This window comes from Bufo gargarizans, chromosome 6 (genome assembly GCF_014858855.1).
Source record: "Bufo gargarizans isolate SCDJY-AF-19 chromosome 6, ASM1485885v1, whole genome shotgun sequence".
Classification (NCBI taxonomy): Eukaryota; Metazoa; Chordata; class Amphibia; order Anura; family Bufonidae; genus Bufo; species Bufo gargarizans.
The window spans coordinates 7700542-7721263 of record NC_058085.1 but is presented as its reverse complement, the minus strand read 5'-3'; the positions used below and the strand labels follow the sequence as shown (position 1 = coordinate 7721263).

The 20722-nt window shown below is 53.5% G+C and overlaps 1 protein-coding gene across 1 annotated transcript in view; it reads left to right on the top strand.

The window, feature by feature from the left end:
- Positions 1-20722, top strand: part of TBCD (tubulin folding cofactor D) — a 118109-nt gene that overhangs the window by 69190 nt on the left and 28197 nt on the right. The window contains exons 16-23 of the mRNA XM_044296277.1: positions 7703-7760; positions 10867-10896; positions 11483-11568; positions 11787-11867; positions 13921-13994; positions 14196-14313; positions 16030-16090; positions 16573-16595. Coding sequence (XP_044152212.1) covers positions 7703-7760; positions 10867-10896; positions 11483-11568; positions 11787-11867; positions 13921-13994; positions 14196-14313; positions 16030-16090; positions 16573-16595 — 531 coding nt within the window. The remainder of the gene's footprint in view (positions 1-7702; positions 7761-10866; positions 10897-11482; positions 11569-11786; positions 11868-13920; positions 13995-14195; positions 14314-16029; positions 16091-16572; positions 16596-20722) is intronic.

The following is a 20722-nucleotide window of genomic DNA, read 5'->3' as shown; positions in this document are numbered from 1 at the left end:
GACCCCCACTGTGGCTCCTGTGACAGGTGTTCCGTCAGACCCCCACTGTGGCTCCTGTGACAGGTGTTCCGTCAGACCCCCACTGTGGCTCCTGTGACAGGTGTTCCGTCAGACCCCCACTGTGGCTCCTGTGACAGGTGTTCCGTCAGACCCCCACTGTGGCTCCTGTGACAGGTGTTCCGTCAGACCCCCACTGTGGCTCCTGTGACAGGTGTTCCGTCAGACCCCCACTGTGGCTCCTGTGACAGGTGTTCCGTCAGACCCCCACTGTGGCTCCTGTGACAGGTGTTCCGTCAGACCCCCACTGTGGCTCCTGTGACAGGTGTTCCGTCAGACCCCCACTGTGGCTCCTGTGACAGGTGTTCCGTCAGACCCCCATTGTGGCTCCTGTGACAGGTGTTCCGTCAGACCCCCACTGTGGCTCCTGTGACAGGTGTTCCGTCAGACCCCCACTGTGGCTCCTGTGACAGGTGTTCCGTCAGACCCCCATTGTGGCTCCTGTGACTGGTTCCGTCAGACCTCCACTGCGGCTCCTGTGACTGGTTCCGTCAGACCTCCACTGCGGCTCCTGTGACTGGTTCCGTCAGACCTCCACTGCGGCTCCTGTGACTGGTTCCGTCAGACCTCCACTGTGGCTCCTGTGACTGGTTCCGTCAGACCTCCACTGCGGCTCCTGTGACTGGTTCCGTCAGACCTCCACTGCGGCTCCTGTGACTGGTTCCGTCAGACCTCCACTGCGGCTCCTGTGACTGGTTCCGTCAGACCTCCACTGTGGCTCCTGTTACATGACACCCCACAACTAACCTATGTCCCTTTTTATTAGTGAGGATACGGGCGAACGTAAAAGTGCGTGAATCATCCCCTATGCTTAGTGGGTGCACTTTATTGCAGCATTATCCGTCCCGGGGTGTGTCACCCGCACCCAGTCTTTACTAGATTACTTGAGTATCACATTTTGGGGAAAAATAAGCTCCATGTATAGGGCGCCAACATAGTAAAGCAAATTCACAGCGCCCTGTGGGCCTCTGCTCCGCGGCAGTCTGTGCTCCCACAATGCACTGCTGTCTGGGAAGAGGAATCCAGCGCAAGAGCGGACTCTCGCTTTGGTAGTGAACAGAGAAGAGGATAATGCATGGCTCATGTAAGATGACAGTGTAGAGAATGTATTGGGCGTCGGTGGAGTTCTGTGATGTGCAGCACTTGTATTATTAGCAGTTATCCCCACGCACCCTTTATGTGCTGGACGGATCCAGTGTTAACCCTTTGGGGCGGCCGGCCATGCACACTCGTATTTAAAGGGACGTCATAGGTTTTGCAGCGATCCCTGTAATGGGCCTGTTAATCCCAGTCCTCGTCGTCGCCATGTTTGAATCGCTGACAGGCAGGGTGTTATGTAGTGCAGCGCGCTGGGGACCGGATCTCCCGTGGCCCGGTACAACCGGTTCTGAAGGCGGCTCTGCCCCTCCCGACTGTTCTCCAGCTTCCAAACCCCAACGCGTGGGAGGAGAGGAAAATAGCCTATTGACAAAATAATGGGGCGCACCACAGTATAGACACAGGTGCCCTGCCCCCGCCCGTGTGTGTGCAAACACCAGGAGGAAGCTGCCGCCGCCTGCCCAGCGCCCGCTGCCACCGAGCACCTGGGTACAGACGCCCAAGGCGACAGGCAATGCGGCTGCACATGTCACTAATACTAGGGGGGTCTCCCAAGGCGGCAGGATTGTGGCAGCCGGCTCCGCAGACTGTATCACACCTATAGGATTAGATACACGGCTCCGCAGACTGTATCACACCTATAGGATTAGATACACGGCTCCGCAGACTGTATCACACCTATAGGATTAGATACATGGATCAGCATACTGTATCACACCTATAGGATTAGATACACGGATCAGCAGACTGTATTACACCTATAGGATTAGATACATGGATCAGCATACTGTATCACACCTATAGGATTAGATACACGGCTCCGCAGACTGTATCACACCTATAGGATTAGATACACGGCTCCGCAGACTGTATCACACCTATAGGATTAGATACACGGCTCCGCAGACTGTATCACACCTATAGGATTAGATACACGGCTCCGCAGACTGTATCACACCTATAGGATTAGATACACAGCTCAGCAGACTGTATCACACAGGATAGGATTAGATACACAGCTCAGCAGACTGTATCACACAGGATAGGATTAGATAAACAGCTCAGCAGGGAGTATCACACAGGATAGGATTAGATACACAGCTCAGCAGACAGTATCACACAGGACAGGATTAGATACACAGCTCAGCAGACAGTATCACACAGGATAGGATTAGATACACAGCTCAGCAGACAGTATCACACAGGACAGGATTAGATACACAGCTCAGCAGACTGTATCACACAGGATAGGATTAGATACACAGCTCAGCAGACTGTATCACACAGGATAGGATTAGATACACAGCTCAGCAGGCAGTATCACACAGGATAGGATTAGATACACAGCTCAGCAGACAGTATCACACAGGACAGGATTAGATACACAGCTCAGCAGACTGTATCACACAGGATAGGATTAGATACACAGCTCAGCAGACTGTATCACACAGGATAGGATTAGATACACAGCTCAGCAGGGAGTATCACACAGGATAGGATTAGATACACAGCTCAGCAGGGAGTATCACACAGGATAGGATTAGATACACAGCTCAGCAGGGAGTATCACACAGGATAGGATTAGATACACAGCTCGGCAGACAGTATCACACAGGATAGGATTAGATACACAGCTCAGCAGACAGTATCACACAGGAGAGGATTAGATACACAGCTCAGCAGACAGTATCACACAGGATAGGATTAGATACACAGCTCAGCAGACAGTATCACACAGGATAGGATTAGATACACAGCTCAGCAGGGAGTATCACACAGGATAGGATTAGATACAGCAGCTCAGCAGACTGTATCACACAGGATAGGATTAGATACAGCAGCTCAGCAGACAGTATCACACAGGATAGGATTAGATACACAGCTCAGCAGACAGTATCACACAGGGTAGGATTAGATACACAGCTCAGCAGACAGTATCACACTGGATAGGATTAGATACACAGCTCAGCAGACAGTATCACACAGGACAGGATTAGATACACAGCTCAGCAGACAGTATCACACAGGACAGGATTAGATACACAGCTCAGCAGGCTGTATCTCAGGGTAGGATTAGATACACAGCTCAGCAGACAGTATCACACAGGATAGGATTAGATACACAGCTCAGCAGGCAGTATCACACAGGATAGGATTAGATACACGGCTCAGCAGACAGTATCACACAGGACAGGATTAGATACACAGCTCAGCAGGCTGTATCTCAGGGTAGGATTAGATACACAGCTCAGCAGACAGTATCACACAGGACAGGATTAGATACACAGCTCAGCAGGCTGTATCTCAGGGTAAGCTAAGATACAGCGCCCTGGCGTTGCCCTCTGCAGTATCAGTAAAGTGCTGACTCAGGCCGTCTCCTGCTGCTTGGGAAGAGCCGTCAGTTTCGTCTTCCCCAGGGCGCTGTTGATGGCAGGCGATGGCGGGCGTGGCGGCGGCTCTGCCAGTGTAAGATTAGAGTGCCGCCGGGCTCAGGAGATGGAGGCATGGCTCAGAGCTATGTCTGGTGTGGGTAGCCATGTTCATGCCTCAGAAAGCTGAGGTACGAGGTCCTGTATGTAGGTGGCCTCACACTGCGGAGATGCTGCAGGAGGCTGAGGTACGAGGTCCTGTATGTAGGTGGCCTCACACTGCGGAGATGCTGCAGGAGGCTGAGGTCCGAGGTCCTGTATGTAGGTGGCCTCACACTGCCGAGATGCTGCAGGAGGCTGAGGTCCGAGGTCCTGTATGTAGGTGGCCTCACACTGCGGAGATGCTGCAGGAGGCTGAGGTACGAGGTCCTGTATGTAGGTGGCCTCACACTGCGGAGATGCTGCAGGAGGCTGAGGTACGAGGTCCTGTATGTAGGTGGCCTCACACTGCGGAGATGCTGCAGGAGGCTGAGGTACGAGGTCCTGTATGTAGGTGGCCTCACACTGCGGAGATGCTGCAGGAGGCTGAGGTCCGAGGTCCTGTATGTAGGTGGCCTCACACTCACTATCAGGTCTCACAATAGATATTACACATTCATAGTCTACGTTATGTGCCAGTTTGCCACCTTTATAAGACCTCTGCTTTCTTTCATTGAATAGAGACTTTCCGGTCCGCATCCACAGGTTGAAAGCCCGCCCCACCCTAATAAAGCTGAGACAATTGTATCCAGTCCTAGCAGCCTGACACATTGTAACAAAACCCTGCGGACAGCTTACAGTGGTAGTGATTGCACCTATGAGGTCCTGGACTAGAGTCCAAGCACTGAATGGAAATGGTGATTGTTTCCAGACACTGCCTGCAAGCAATTGAGGAATTGAGTCAGAGTCCATGAGAGGTTTTCAGCTGAGGGCTGGATGAGAAGATGATGGGTGGGGGCCGCAGAGCGGAGGGGCCACCACCCGCGTCCAGAAGAGGGGGCCGTGGCCATAGGGACGCTCCTGTAGATTCCATTGCCTGCTGTGGTGAAGGTAATGATCCGGAGCGCCGGCTGCCCGCTGCTACCCGCACACCCTGCAGTGGGAACCTACCCCCTTCTATCAGTGCACAGGTGATCATGGCTGCCACCTGGCATCTCTAGCTCCATCACATTACACATCCACATAAACTGTAGCAAACCCGCAGCTGTGAGACATAGCAGTGTTCGCTGACAGCAAGCGGAGAGCTTGAAACGATGAGGAACTGAAACCCATTATTTATACAGTGATTTAAAGGGGTTGTCCTCCAGGACAGGCGAGTAGTGTATGATTGCTGTACAGTCTACTGCTCCTGGTGTCAGTGACTCCTCACCTGCCTGCACTGGCCCTTTAAGAGACTACTGGACTGCCTGGCAGTGGTGATCACATGATGGGATTAGATACATGACTCGGCAGTAAGTATCACACAGGGTGGGGTTAGATACACAGCTCAGCAGACAGTATCACACAGGATAGGATTAGATACACAGCTCAGCAGACAGTATCACACAGGATAGGATTAGATACACAGATCAGCAGACAGTATCACACAGGATAAGATTAGATACACGGCTCAGCAGGCAGTATCACACAGGATAGGATTAGATACACAGATCAGCAGACAGTATCACACAGGATAAGATTAGATACACGGCTCAGCAGGCAGTATCACACAGGATAGGATTAGATACACAGCTCAGCAGGCAGTATCACACAGGATAGGATTAGATACACAGCTCAGCAGACAGTATCACACAGGATAGGATTAGATACACAGCTCAGAAGGCAGTATCGTTTATTATGAGCTTAGATACACAGCTCAGCAGACTGTATCGTTTATTATGAGCTTAGATACACAGCTCAGCAGACAGTATCGTTTATTATGAGCTTAGATACACAGCTCAGCAGACAGTATCGTTTATTATGAGCTTAGATACACAGGTCAGCAGACAGTATCGTTTATTATGAGCTTAGATACACAGCTCAGCAGGCAGTATCACACATGATGGGCTTAGATACACCACTCTGTCCTATGTAGTTGCCCTCCCTGTTATCAGCCGGACAGGGCAGAGGATGACTGCGGTGGTCCCTACATGCGCCGGCCCTTTAAGAAGTAACTGTCATGGCTGGCAGTGGCGGCCCATGGCAGGTGCCTGTGGAGGAATGCAGGAGTCCTCTCGGCTCTTCAGACTTTCTGCCTTTCCCAGGCAGTAGTTTGTGTGTTTTAGGGAAGGGGGGATGTTGGGGGGAGTTGTTGGCGAGTCTGTGCAAAGACAGTGAAAGTGCAAACTCTCCTCCTGGCTGGGCACAGGACGTGTTTGTGGGGCTGGCGCTCTCGGCAGGCGTGGTGACAGCGGACAAGCCGCGACTTGCTGCCCAGAGCTCCCGAAACAGGCAGCTCCTCCGTGGGAACCTGCGCTGGAAGGCGCCGCAGTATCACAGAAACTCCCGAACAAAAGCCCCAAATCCTGTTTCACTTCGCTGACAGTCATGATGTGCAGCCGCCAGCGCCGCTTCCCTGCCTGTGCCTGTCTGTACCTGGAAAAGCTGGGTGACGAGCGGCGTGGCTGCCCAGGGCCAGCATGTCACCCTGTCTGTACCTTGGAAAGCTGGGTGACGAGTGGCGTGGCTGCCCAGGGCCAACATGTCACCCTGTCTGTACCTGGGAAAGCTGGGTGACGAGCGGCGTGGCTGCCCAGGGCCAACATGTCACCCTGTCTGTACCTGGGAAAGCTGGGTGACGAGTGGCGTGGCTGCCCAGGGCCAACATGTCACCCTGTCTGTACCTGGGAAAGCTGGGTGACGAGCGGCGTGGCTGCCCAGGGCCAGCATGTCACCCTGTCTGTACCTTGGAAAGCTGGGTGACGAGTGGCGTGGCTGCCCAGGGCCAGTATGTCACCCTGTCTGTACCTGGGAAAGCTGGGTGATGAGCGGCGTGGCTGCCCAAGGCCAGCATGTCACCCTGTCTGTACCTGGGAAAGCTGGGTGAGGAGAGGCGTGGCTGCCCAGGGCCAGCATGTCACCCTGTCTGTACCTGGGAAAGCTGGGTGAGGAGAGGCGTGGCTGCCCAGGGCCAGCATGTCACCCTGTCTGTACCTGGGAAAGCTGGGTGAGGAGAGGCGTGGCTGCCCAGGGCCAGCATGTCACCCTGTCTGTACCTGGGAAAGCTGGGTGAGGAGAGGCGTGGCTGCCCAGGGCCAGCATGTCACCCTGTCTGTACCTGGGAAAGCTGGGTGAGGAGAGGCGTGGCTGCCCAGGGCCAGCATGTCACCCTGTCTGTACCTGGGAAAGCTGGGTGACGAGTGGCGTGGCTGCCCAGGGCCAGCATGTCACCCTGTCTGTACCTGGGAAAGCTGGGTGACGAGCAGCGTGGCTGCCCAGGGCCAGCATGTCACCCTGTCTGTACCTGGGAAAGCTGGGTGACGAGCAGCGGGGCTGCCCAGGGCCAGCATGTCACCCTGTCTGTACCTTGGAAAGCTGGGTGACGAGTAGCCATTGCTTTAGAAAGCAAGGCAGATTTAGGGCTCTGGGAAAGCTGGGTGATTAGTCATTTGGGCACTATAAGGATAGTGATATCTCTGGCAGCCATTTGCCATTCAGAACCATGGGAAATCTGAGTTGTCACCCAGTTATGGCGTACATTGGCAGCCATCTTGGTTTTCGCCCATTTATGGCGTACATTGGCAGCCATCTTGGTTGTCACCCAGCTTTTCTAGGCGCCTGAGGGGCAAAGCTGCTCCTCGCATACTGTGGTCTGTAATGGCCGCCACCTCCTCCGGGCCCCTGGATGCCTCTGTTTGCACTGATCCCTTATTATTGCTATAGGGGGCAGATTTGAGTAATGAATCCCTGTGGAGTCTGTCACCCAGCTTTCCTAGGCTCCGGTACACACAGGTACGCCTTCTACTACTGCAGGTTTAGCCGTTCAGGCCTCTGGGAAAGCTGGGTGATGCTCCCCTGAGAGCAGCAGTCGCTGGGGTCCTTAGATTAGCCCTAGGTGTCATCCTCAGGGTATAACCCCCAGCGTGTTCATTGTATGGGGGCACTCTCTGGTGTCGTGGCCCCTCTAAGATGCCGTAACGTTGTTCCCTTTTGTCTTGCAGTGCTCTGATCATCGCCGCCATCTTTGATCGGGATGTGAACTGCAGACGAGCCGCCTCGGTAAGTCGCACTGGAATCACGTGCAAGGGACAGGTATTCGGCCCCTGACTGTGAGCGAGAATGGTTCCATTCCCTGACGGCAAGCAGAGGTCAAAAGATGCGTGTTATTGGAAAAGGAGAGGGGGATCCTCTGTTCTTACTGTGTAATGAGATGTTCTGCTGTATCTTCTGCCTCACACGTTTCTAAATACCTGCTTGCTGTCAGTGAATGTAGAGTTTGATTTCCATTCAGAGGCTGGCACACAGGGCCAAGTGTAAAGCAAGCAGTTTTGAAAACTTGGTGGACTTGAAACTTTTCTTGATGAGGGATTAGTAAGGTCCTGGCCCTTTAAATTGCAGCTTCTGTCGGGTGCCCCCTGCGCGCAGTAACTCGGGCATCCAGGTTGGCAGGGCGATGCACAGCCGCCGAGGTCAGATTGACGAGCGCGCTCTACCTGCTGACGGCTGTGTATGGTAACCGTAGCTCGGGGCTAGTATTACCAGCTCTGCTGTTCCTGCGCTCAGCTCTGCACGTTGCTGGGAGCGTTTGTGTATATATAGCAAATGACTGTACATAGTGGGGGGCTCCAGAGGCCGGTACAGAGTGGGGGGCACACAACCAGGGGGTCAGCAGGGCTCCAGAGGCCGGTACAGAGTGGGGGGCACACAACCAGGGGGTCAGCAGGGCTCCAGAGGCCGGTACAGAGTGGGGGGCACACAACCAGGGGGTCAGCAGGGCTCCAGAGGCCGGTACAGAGTGGGGGGCACACAACCAAGGGGACAGCAGAGCTCCAGGTGCCAGTACCGAGTGGGGGGCACACAACCAGGGGGTCAGCAGAGCTCCAGAGGCCAGTACAGAGTGGGGGGCACACAACCAGGGGGTCAGCAGAGCTCCAGGTGCCGGTACAGAGTGGGGGGCACACAACCAGGGGGTCAGCAGAGCTCCAGGTCCCGGTACAGAGTGGGGGGCACACAACCAGGGGGTCAGCAGAGCTCCAGGTGCCAGTACAGAGTGGGGGGCACACAACCAGGGGTCAGCAGAGCTCCAGAAGCCGGTACAGAGTAGGGGGCACACAACCAAGGGGACAGCAGAGCTCCAGGTGCCAGTACAGAGTGGGGGGCACACAACCAGGGAGTCAGCAGGGCTCCAGAGGCCGGTACAGAGTGGGGGGCACACAACCAAGGGGACAGCAGAGCTCCAGGTGCCAGTACAGAGTGGGGGGCACACAACCAGGGGTCAGCAGAGCTCCAGAAGCCGGTACAGAGTAGGGGGCACACAACCAAGGGGACAGCAGAGCTCCAGGTGCCAGTACAGAGTGGGGGGCACACAACCAGGGGTCAGCAGAGCTCCAGAAGCCGGTACAGAGTGGGGGGCACACAACCAGGGGTCAGCAGAGCTCCAGAAGCCGGTACAGAGTAGGGGGCACACAACCAAGGGGACAGCAGAGCTCCAGGTGCCAGTACAGAGTGGGGGGCACACAACCAGGGGGTCAGCAGAGCTCCAGAGGCCGGTACAGAGTGGGGGGCACACAACCAGGGGGTCAGCAGAGCTCCAGAGGCCGGTACAGAGTGGGGGGCACACAACCAGGGGGTCAGCAGGGCTCCAGAGGCCGGTACAGAGTGGGGGGCACACAACCAGGGGGTCCGCAGAGCTCCAGAGGCCGGTACAGAGTGGGGGGCACACAACCAGGGGGTCAGCAGAGCTCCAGAGGCCGGTACAGAGTGGGGGGCACACAACCAGGGGTCAGCAGAGCTCCAGGTGCCGGTACAGAGTGGGGGGCACACAACCAGGGGGTCAGCAGGGCTCCAGGTGCCGGTACAGAGTGGGGGGCACACAACCAGGGGGTCAGCAGGGCTCCAGGTGCCGGTACAGAGTGGGGGGCACACAACCAGGGGGTCAGCAGAGCTCCAGGGGCCGGTACAGAGTGGGGGGCACACAACCAGGGTTTCAGCAGAGCTCCAGGGGCCGGTACAGAGTGGGGGGCACACAACCAGGGGTCAGCAGAGCTCAGGGTTCCAGGGGCTGGTACAGAGTGGGGGGCACACAACCAGGGGGTCAGCAGAGCTCCAGGGGCCGGTACAGAGTGGGGGGCACACAACCGGGGGGGGGGGGGGGGGGGGTCGGTTGTGCAGAGTACTGGGGGTGCAGCAGAGTTCGGGGGGGATGCAGCAGAGCTCGGGGAGGAAGGGCATCAGCAGAGCTCGGGCCGGGGGGGGGGTTGTGCAGAGTTCGGGGGGGGGTGCAGCAGAGCTCGGGCCGGGGGGGGGGGGGGGGTGTTTGTGCAGAGTACTGGGGGGTGCAGCAGAGCTCTGGGCTGGTTCGGGGGGGGGGGGGGATGCAAAGCAGAGCTCGGGGAGGAAGGGCATCAGCAGAGCTCGGGCCGGGGGGTTGGTTGTGCAGAGTACTGGGGGGTGCAGCAGAGCTCTGGGCTGGTTCGGGGGGGGGGGGGGGGATGCAAAGCAGAGCTCGGGGAGGAAGGGCATCAGCAGAGCTCGGGCCGGGGGGTTGGTTGTGCAGAGTACTGGGGGTGTGCAGCAGAGCTCGGGGCTGGTTCGGGGGGGGGGGGGGGGGTGCAGCAGAGCTCGGGGAGGAAGGGCATCAGCAGGGCTGGGGGGGTGGTTGTGCAGAGTACTGGGGGTGCAGCAGAGCTCAGCGCTCTCCTGCCCCGATGGTCTGACACGTTGTGTGCCGGCCGCGGTACGGGGTCACGGGTCGAGAGGAACGAGGCTCTGACAGTCCCTTATGATGGAAGCCTTTAGGCTGGTTTGTCCAGAGGACGATTTCCCCTTTAAAGGTGTTGCTTGAACTGTCGATTCCAGACAGCGCCCCCACTTTGCCTGCAGGTTGTTCTTGGTATTGTAGTTCATCTCACTATAGTAAATGGGGCTGCGCCGCAGTACTACACCAGGGCTAGACTTTTACTTCAAGTCCTCTATGTTTCAAGACCTTTGCTTGCTGTCAGTGACTAGGCACTTTCCTTTTCACATAGAATGTTGAACCTTATAATAATTCTCACAGTGGAGAGTTCGGACAGCCCCGTTAGGCGCCGTTTTCCGCCCCCGTGGTCCTCCGCCGATCGCGGCCTCTCTGTTTGGCGTCTCATTTTCCTTTGTTTGTCCTCTGCAGGCAGCCTTCCAGGAGAATGTGGGGAGACAGGTACAGTGACTTTTCCAGCCATTCCGATTAACCCACAGTGTGCCAGGGCACCTGCACCGCACCCAGCTTTCCTGTCCACTGCAGCTCTGCTCATCCTGAGCCTTCTGTTTCACGAACACAGGATGCACTCAGCTATAGAACAGATGTCTTTGCCATTCAAGGTCTGTGGAAAGCTGGGTGACTGGCAGTGGTTACCTTCCCTGGGCTGCACAGCACCCAGCTTTCCTGTCCACTGCAGCTCTGTTCATCCTGAGCCTTCTGTTTCATGGACACAGGATGCACTCAGCTATAGAACAGATGTCTTTGCCATTCAAGGTCTGTGGAAAGCTGGGGGACTGGCAGTGGTTACCTCCCCTGGGCTGCACAGCACCCAGCTTTCCCTGCGTCCCCTGTTATACCTTCCATTTCCGCTCTGCTCATCCTGAGCCTCCTGTTTCATGCACACAGGATGCACTGAGCTATAGAACAGATGTCTGTCATTCAGGGACTGTGGAAAGCTGGGTGACTGGCAGTGCCCCCCCCCTTGTATATCTGGCTTGCAGTAGTCACTGGGGAGTAATTTCCCATCATCCTCTCCCCCCCACAGGGCACTTTTCCGCACGGCATCGACATCTTGACCTGCGCCGACTACTTTGCAGTCGGAAACCGGGCGAACTGTTTCCTGAACATCAGGTACTGAGGACACCCCCAAAGTATGGGATCATTTATGGGGGTCCCCCGAGAAGCTGGGCACTTTCCTAAGCTTTAGCTTTTGTAATTGGGGGTCGTGGTTGCATTGCTCTGTCGTTCTCCATCTTCCCTCTCTGGCAGTCTCCAGATTATATGCCTGGGCTTCTGGTCTATCAGATGCCGGACTAATGGATGACGCTCTCTGCTTTTGTCTCCTCCAGTGTATTTGTCGCCAGTTTCCCAGAATACACTGCGGCCCTGATCGATCATCTGGTGGAGCTGAAGATTAACCACTGGGACATGTGAGTCCTCTGCTACTGGTAATCCGGCGTCCATTGGTTCAGACATCCCACAGGTTGGCCAGCGCGGCCGTTCCTGTACCCATCTCTCCACTGATCCAGTGCCTGAGCACTGGATCATTGGAATGAGGACAGGAGGCCTCCGGTTCGGCTGCCTATGTTTATTATGTAAACCTCCTTGTTGGATCCTCGCTCCTCCATCCGTGTGCCGGTGTGATCCGGCGGCTGCCAGATCCCGTGCCCGAGGCCGAGCTTTGTGTTGCTGCACACACAGACTATTGACGGTAACTGGCAGCGCTGCCTGCAGTCAGTGTGTGTGTCGGCAGCCTGCCAGTCACCGGCGCAGCCCCAAACAATGCAGCTTTACTGATGGGAGCTACGCGTTTCCAAGACCTCTAAATGCGTCAATGGGTTGTTGATCAGCTCTGACAGTTTGCTGCAGAGTGGCGATACACCACTCCCCGGCATTAGACATGTCACCTGAGACGTGCGGCCATTGTCACGCTGTGAATAGGACCTGCAGCCGTCCTCCGGGTACAGCACGACGTCCCGCATCCAGGCACCTGTGCGTGGACTCAAACCAGACAAACAGGTGGAACAGAAAACACAGAAGATCTCAGGTGAAAAATCTCACCGCCACCAGCAACATTCTTCACACAATACACAATACCTGGGCAAAAAAGACAAACATGGCTTCGGGGCGTGCGAGGTGACACTGCGCCTCCGGGAGTCCAGGGTAATAATAGTGCTAGACATGGCCGGGCTCTGACAACACATGGGTTGTCAGAACAACCACTACTGCCTGTGACACTACACCCTGCACCGCCATAGCATGCCCCCCTGTGTGACCATAGCATGCCCCCCTTTACCATTCCCCACTGTATGACTACAGCCTATCCTATATCACTATACCCTGCATCGCTGTACCGTATATCACCGCTATGCCCTGCATCGCTGTACCGTATATCACCGCTATGCCCTGCATCGCTGTACCGTATATCACCGCTAAACCCTGCATGGCTGTACCGTATATATCACCGATATACCCTGCACCAGTATACCCACCATCACCACTATATATTACGCTGTGGCAGTGTCACCCGTTGAGCTCACACTCAGAGTAAAGAGCGTGTTTTTGCCGAAACCCGTTTGATGTTTGGTCCTGGGCTCTGATCCCTCCTGTACTACAATGGCCTCTTCATCCCACTGCGCTGACATCACCTGCTTTGTGACAATCACTAATTGACTCCTGACTTCCCTCATTCCCTTTGTACAGCTGCAATAAAAGCTCCTGCGCTGCTCGCCCCGGTCCGTGGGATCCCCGCCATGATCCACAGCTTCCCTCTCATCCCCCAGTGTCTATTGTTCTCCGGTCCTCGCACCTTCTCTGCTGACAGGACGTCTGTAATCTCCTAGATCCAGCTTCAAAGGCCCATTGTGTCCATGTTCCGCAGAAACTGCAGTAAAATCTCCATGGTTCCCTCATGTCTGGGAAAGCGGGGTGACGGGCTGGCCGAAGGTGGCTGCGGGGTGACGGGCTGGCCGAAGGTGGCTGCGGGGTGACGGGCTGGCCGAAGGTGGCTGCGGGGTGACGGCTGGCCGAAGGTGGCTGCGGGGTGACGGCTGGCCGAAGGTGGCTGCGGGGTGACGGCTGGCCGAAGGTGGCTGCGGGGTGACGGCTGGCCGAAGGTGGCTGCGCGGTGACGGCGGGCCGAAGGTGGCTGCGGGGCGACGGCGGGCCGAAGGTGGCTGCGGGGCGACGGCGGGCCGAAGGTGGCTGCGGGGCGACGGCGGGCCGAAGGTGGCTGCGGGGCGACGGCGGGCCGAAGGTGGCTGCGGGGCGACGGCGGGCCGAAGGTGGCTGCGGGGCGACGGCGGGCCGAAGGTGGCTGCGGGGCGACGGCGGGCCGAAGGTGCATCATGGACTTGAAAGCTGGGGTCTGGTGAGAGGGAAGCGGTAATGGAGCCCATCAGCAGTCCCCCATCTTTCCGGGGGTGGTCTTGAGAGCTGAGGGCCTCTCCCCCAGTTTGATCAGAAATCTTGGTTATCTTCCAGTGTGATTCGGGAACTGTCCACCAAAGCTTTACACAACCTCACGCCGGTCGCCTCTGAGTACATGGCCACGTCTGGTAAGTGTGAACATTGCCTCCATATTGTCTTCCCAGATATCTCCTGTAAAGTTTTGAGTGAGACAGACTGATTGCTATAGACTTGCTGCTGATAGCCCCATTGACTTGCGTTGTTAGTGGGGGGGAGCAGCCGTTCTCTGCCTCACTGCTAATCTGATGACATTTATGACAGGTGATATAACCCAGTGCCATCTGTTACAGTTTTGCCCAGACTCCTGCCATTGACCACTGTCACAGATCTGCACACTCGCCACGGCGCCATCTTGGGCTGCGCAGAAATCACGCATGCACTGTATAAGCTAGCCGTCCAGAACAACAGGTAAGACATGGTGTCCTGTATGTAATGAGCCCAGCTTTATTTTCTACCTCGTCCGACACTTCACCCCAGCCCTGCAGGTCACGCTTCACCAGCAGACATATGGGTCCTGCACCTTCTGCACCCAGCAAGGGAATTCCAAGCCCTCAGACTATGAAGTGTTTGTCATGTCGCACATTCTTATGTGTGTCCTTACAAACACAAGAGGGCTCATTTATAAGCCCTATAGCTGGTGGTGTATCTGACGGCCTCTACATGACTTCAGCGCATCCAGCGCCACTTCTAAATGTAGGACCGCTTCCTGGCCGGCTTGTGTATAGACCATTTTCTACGCTTTTGTAGAGCTGGCGTGAGCGGGGAAAAGTTGCAGATTGTGGCACTAAACGTTGTTCCACAATCTGCGCCAGAAATACGCCTAATATAGGAGTATTTCTGAATAATAAATGGCCCCCAAAGTGTCTACCTGAAAATGACTATATGGGACTGGAAGATAAACACATTACTTATCCTGTACTGATCCTGAGTTACATCCTGTATTATACTCCAGAGCTGCACTCACTATTCTGCTGGTGCAGTCACTGTGTACATGCATTACTTATCCTGTACTGATCCTGAGTTACATCCTGTATTATACTCCAGAGCTGCACTCACTATTCTGCTGGTGCAGTCACTGTGTACATACATTACTTATCCTGTACTGATCCTGAGTTACATCCTGCATTATACTCCAGAGCTGCACTCACTATTCTGCTGGTGCAGTCACTGTGTACATACATTACTTATCCTGTACTGATCCTGAGTTACATCCTGTATTATACTCCAGAGCTGCACTCACTATTCTGCTGGTGCAGTCACTGAATACATACATTTCTTATCCTGTACTGATCCTGAGTTACATCCTGTATTATACTCCAGAGCTGCACTCACTATTCTGCTGGTGCAGTCACTGTGTACATACATTACTTATCCTGTACTGATCCTGAGTTACATCCTGTATTATACTCCAGAGCTGCACTCACTATTCTGCTGGTGCAGTCACTGTGTACACACATTACTTATCCTGTACTGATCCTGAGTTACATCCTGTATTATACTCCAGAGCTGCACTCACTATTCTGCTGGTGCAGTCACTGTGTACATACATTACTTATCCTGTACTGATCCTGAGTTACATCCTGTATTTGCACCAGCAGAATAGTGAGTGCAGCTCTGGAGTATAATACAGGATGTAACTCAGGATCAGTACAGGATAAGTAATGTATGTACACAGTGACTGCACCAGCAGAATAGTGAGTGCAGCTCTGGAGTATGTCACTGTGTACACACATTACTTATCCTGTACTGACCCTGAGTTACATCCTGTATTATACTCCAGAGCTGCACTCACTATTCTGCTGGTGCAGTCACTGTGTACATACATTACTTATCCTGTACTGATCCTGAGTTACATCCTGTATTATACTCCAGAGCTGCACTCACTATTCTCCTTTTTGGAAACCACCAGCAGTGTAGCTGAGCTCCTGTAATTCCGGGGGCAGTTAGTTCATCCTTCTTAGATGAGTTTGGGGTAGATGACACGTGTGGTGCACATCTCCAGCGCTATCTCTCTGCAGACACTGAACAAGCAGGGAGTCCTCTTGTTGTATATGTAGTCATTGATTTGTAAGCAGATGTGAACATCCCTACAGTCTGTGACTAATGGCCCCGTTATCCCGGCAGATCTGTGGCCGATTACCTGGGGAGCGATGCCGTGTCGGGTCTGATGTCCATACATCAAAGGGTGAGTCAATGTGATGTCCTGGAGCTACAGGGGGCACGTCACCTGCCTGATGGCCACCGTTCACTGCAGCGGCTGTGGGCCTAACCATCCTCCAGCTTTCTCTCTTGCTCTTGGGTGTTATAATTCAGCATGTCCGATCCTTTTCTCCCCAGAAACCATGTGTCAGGGGCTTCCCGTACACACAAGGTTGTCGGACAGCTTTGATAACCCCCCGCCGTCCCCCGGTCTGTGAAGGGGATTTGACACCAAATACCAGACCATTATAAGGTTATATCAGCACAGAAATAAGGACCATATGGTTTCTCTTAAGATTGGCACCTACCCCTTACTATGGAGCGTGCCCCTCCGTCTCTGCGAAGGGGGCGCCCATCACTGGGACCATTGTCTGGTTTGCCGAGATATTAAAAATGTGAGGAATTTCCAGATGAAACGCGTCGGGTGTAGAGTTTCACCAGTGATGTTCTCGTCTCCTTCTATTTCAGCTGCAAGAGCGTCAGTTATACAGGTGAGAAAATCACTCCTATTATTGTCAGTCACTACAACTATCATCATCCTGGGTATATATAACATGGCTGGGACTGGACTGGGGTACACAGGTGGTGACATATCAGCATGGGAGAGGTCTAAGGTTTGAAATAGCAGGTCTGGGGTATAGAGGCTGGCACAATATACAAGGTTAGGTGTGGTGTATAGAGGCTGGCACAATATACAAGGTAAGGTCTGGTGTATAGAGGCTGGCACAATATACAAGGTAAGGTCTGGTGTATAGAGGCTGGCACAATATACAAGGTAAGGGCTGGGGTATAGAGGCTGGCACAAAATACAAGGTAAGGTCTGGTGTATAGAGGCTGGCACAATATACAAGGTAAGGTCTGGGGTATAGAGGCTGGCACAATATACAAGGTAAGGTCTGGGGTATAGAGGCTGGCACAATATACAAGGTAAGGTCTGGTGTATAGAGGCTGGCACAATATCCAAGGTAAGGTCTGGGGTATGGAGGCTGGCACAATATACAAGGTAAGGTCTGGGGTATGGAGGCTGGCACAATATACAAGGTAAGGTCTGGGGTATAGAGGCTGGCACAATATTCAAGGTAAGGTCTGGGGTATAGAGGCTGGCACAATATACAAGGTAAGGTCTGGGGTATAGAGGCTGGCACAATATACAAGGTAAGGTCTGGTGTATAGAGGCTGGCACAATATCCAAGGTAAGGTCTGGGGTATAGAGCCTGGCACAATATACAAGGTAAGGTCTGGGGTATAGAGGCTGGCACACTATACAAGGTAAGGTCTGGGGTATAGAGGCTGGCACACTATACAAGGTAAGGTCTGGGGTATAGAGGCTGGCACACTATACAAGGTTAGGTCTGGGGTATAGAGGCTGGCACAATATACAAGGTAAGGTCTGGGGTATAGAGGCTGGCACAATATACAAGGTTAGGTCTGGGGTATAGAGGCTGGCACAATATACAAGGTAAGGTTTGGGGTATAGAGGCTGGCACAATATACAAGGTAAGGTCTGGGGTATAGAGGCTGGCACAATATACAAGGTTAGGTCTGGGGTATAGAGGCTGGCACAATATACAAGGTAAGGTCTGGTGTATAGAGGCTGGCACAATATACAAGGTAAGGTCTACAACCCTATATAGGGTACTACCCTATAGCTGATGTGCCCTGTTAGAGGGTGGCACAGTATTCTAGGTGAGGTGCGCCATAGATCCTGATTACCTGGCAGTACCTTTTGGCTGACATGCCCTGGTATTGAGGGTGGCACAGCCCTCTGGGCACAGTTCTCGCATCATGGTATTGCTATGTTCTTCATAGTATGTGACTGATTTGATGAAGCCCAGCGATGGGTAGACATCAGGGGTTGGGTCGCGTGCAGTGCAGGCAGCTGTGCCCCGGGGGCGGGCATGTCCTCACCATCCACATATGTAAACTATGTTATGTGAACAACGTCCGCCATGAGGAACTGGCCTTTATTACCTGAAGGCTGGTAATTTCTGTAAATACTCACCTCAAGCCAACGTGTTTACTCATAAACATGGCCGACCCATCTGGAGGGCACAGATCTATCACAGACCACACTTACCAGCCCTGGGGGGTGGGTGCTGTGCCCGTCACCATACAGCAGGTCCCTGATCTATACAAACAGCTGGACGTTGGCAAAACGATGTTATCTGCAGAAGCCACACAGTCTGCCAGATGTCAAGTTCTTACTGGGTGACAACCAATATGGCCGCCAGTACAGCTTTTTTTGTTTATCCCAAAGCAACCCCCCACCACCGCCTTCCTACAAGGAGCGTGGTCACTTTAAAGGGGTTGTCCCATCAGGACACCCGCTGTCCTTGCGTCTTCTTCTCCTGTATGGACATCACAGAGGAAGGTCCATATCAGTGGCCTCTGTTCTGGCAGCCTTTAATTATCATTGTATTAAGTCATTTTTTTGACTCCCATGTAATACCTCATTTCCCCAGTAGTGGCCACTGCAGGGAAAAGACATTGCTGGCTGCGACCTTCCCCAATCCATGGGGATTTCTTAACCCCTTCAAGATTTTCAGTTTTCCCTCCCTGCTCTGCCCGACCCATTCCTTTTAATATTTTCTTTATTTTTTTACTATTTTTACCGTTTACATTTTTTTGGGACTTCTTGCACTTTCTAATGACATTGAATATTGAACACAATGTAGTAGGAAGCTGGAAAATGCAATCCCGTCACCGTTCTGTTTTTACGGCGTTCCCTGTGTGATAAAACCTTTTACAGTGAACGGATGGCTTCCCCGATCATGATGTGATTGCAGACATCAGAGTATCGGCCAGCGAGTGGGCTTCTGTTGTACATGTAGAAGACAGGCTTGATCCCCCGCCTCCCGTGTGTTCTGTTCATCCTGTTCTGTCAGCCGGTGGCATTGTCACCGATCATCTTGACTTTATAGACTGCAGACTGTGCGACACCCTTTAATCCCGGGCTGTGCTGGCTGCAGTTCGGATGGAAGGCGCATTCCTCAGCCCTTGGTCTGCCTGGTCGCTGACAGGTCGTCGGCCGCCGATGACACCTGACGCACAGGAGGCAGGTGATTTCTGTGGCTGAAGGGCTGCTTTACCAGCACCTGCCCTAATCTCTGGGAGGCTCTGCCCGCCTCGTTAGCAGGTTAATGCCCGGGCGGAGCCCTCATTGTCTCGCACTCATCCTATTAATGTCTCCTCTCCTTGTAGAAAAGAACCAAAACACATGAATCACCTGCGACCGTCACAGGGGATGAATGGCTCAAATGACACTTGTCAAATGCTGCATCACAGCCAATCCATCGGCCTCCCTGAAACCTAAAGGACCCCCTAATAAGTCCGTCTTGTGCACATTAATAATGTGAAACCCGTTTTTTGCTATCTTATTTCCAGACTGAGATATGATCGATTTGATGTTACAGGCCCAAAGCCTGAGGCTGCACTGAGATGGGTTTAAATGCACCAGTCTACAGTTGTGGCCAAAAGTTTTGAGAATTACATAAATATTGGAAGTTGCTGCTTAAGTTTTTATAATAGCAATTTGCATCTACTCCAGAATGTTATGAAGAGTGATCTGATGAATTGCATAGTCCCTCTTTGCCATGAAAATTAACTTAATCCCCAAAAAAATCTTTCCACTGCATTTCATTGCTGCCATTAAAGGACCTGCTGAGATAATTTCAGTAATCGTCTTGTTAACTCAGGTGAGAATGTTGACGAGCACAAGGCTGGAGATCATTATGTCAGGCTGATTGGGTTAAAACGGCAGACTTGACCTGTTAAAAGGAGGGTGATGCTTGAAATCATTGTTCTTCCATTGTTAACCATGGTGACCTGCAAAGAAACGCGTGCAGCCATCATTGCGTTGCATATAAATGGCTTCACAGGCAAGGATATTGTGGCTACTAAGATTGCACCTCAATCAACAATTTATAGGATCATCAAGAACTTCAAGGAAAGAGGTTCAATTCTTGTTACGAAGGCTTCAGGGCGTCCAAGAAAGTCCAGCAAGCGCCAGGATCGTCTCCTAAAGAGGATTCAGCTGCGGGATCGGAGTGCCACCAGTGCAGCGCTTGCTCAGGAATGGCAGCAGGCAGGTGTGAGCGCATCTGCACGCACAGTGAGGCCAAGACTTTTGGAAGATGGCCTGGTGTCAAGAAGGGCAGCAAAGAAGCCACTTCTCTCCAGAAAAACATCAGGGACAGATTGATCTTCTGCAGAAAATATGGTGAACGGACTGCTGAGGACTGGGGCAAAGTCATATTCTCCGATGAAGCCTCTTTCCGATTGTTTAGGGCATCAGGAAAAAGGCTTGTCTGGAGGAGAAAAGGTGAGCGCTACCATCAGTCCTGTGTCATGCCAACAGTAAAGCATCCTGAGACCATTCATGTGTGGGGTTGCTTCTCATCCAAGGGAGTGGGCTCACTCACATATTTGCCCAAAAACCCAGCCATGAATAAAGAATGGCACCAAAACACCCTCCAACAGCAACTTCTTCCAACAATCCAACAACAGTTTGGTGAAGAACAATGCATTTTCCAGCACGATGGAGCGCCGCGCCATAAGGCAAAAGTGATAACTAAGTGGCTCGGGGACCAAAACGTTGACATTTTGGGTCCATGGCCTG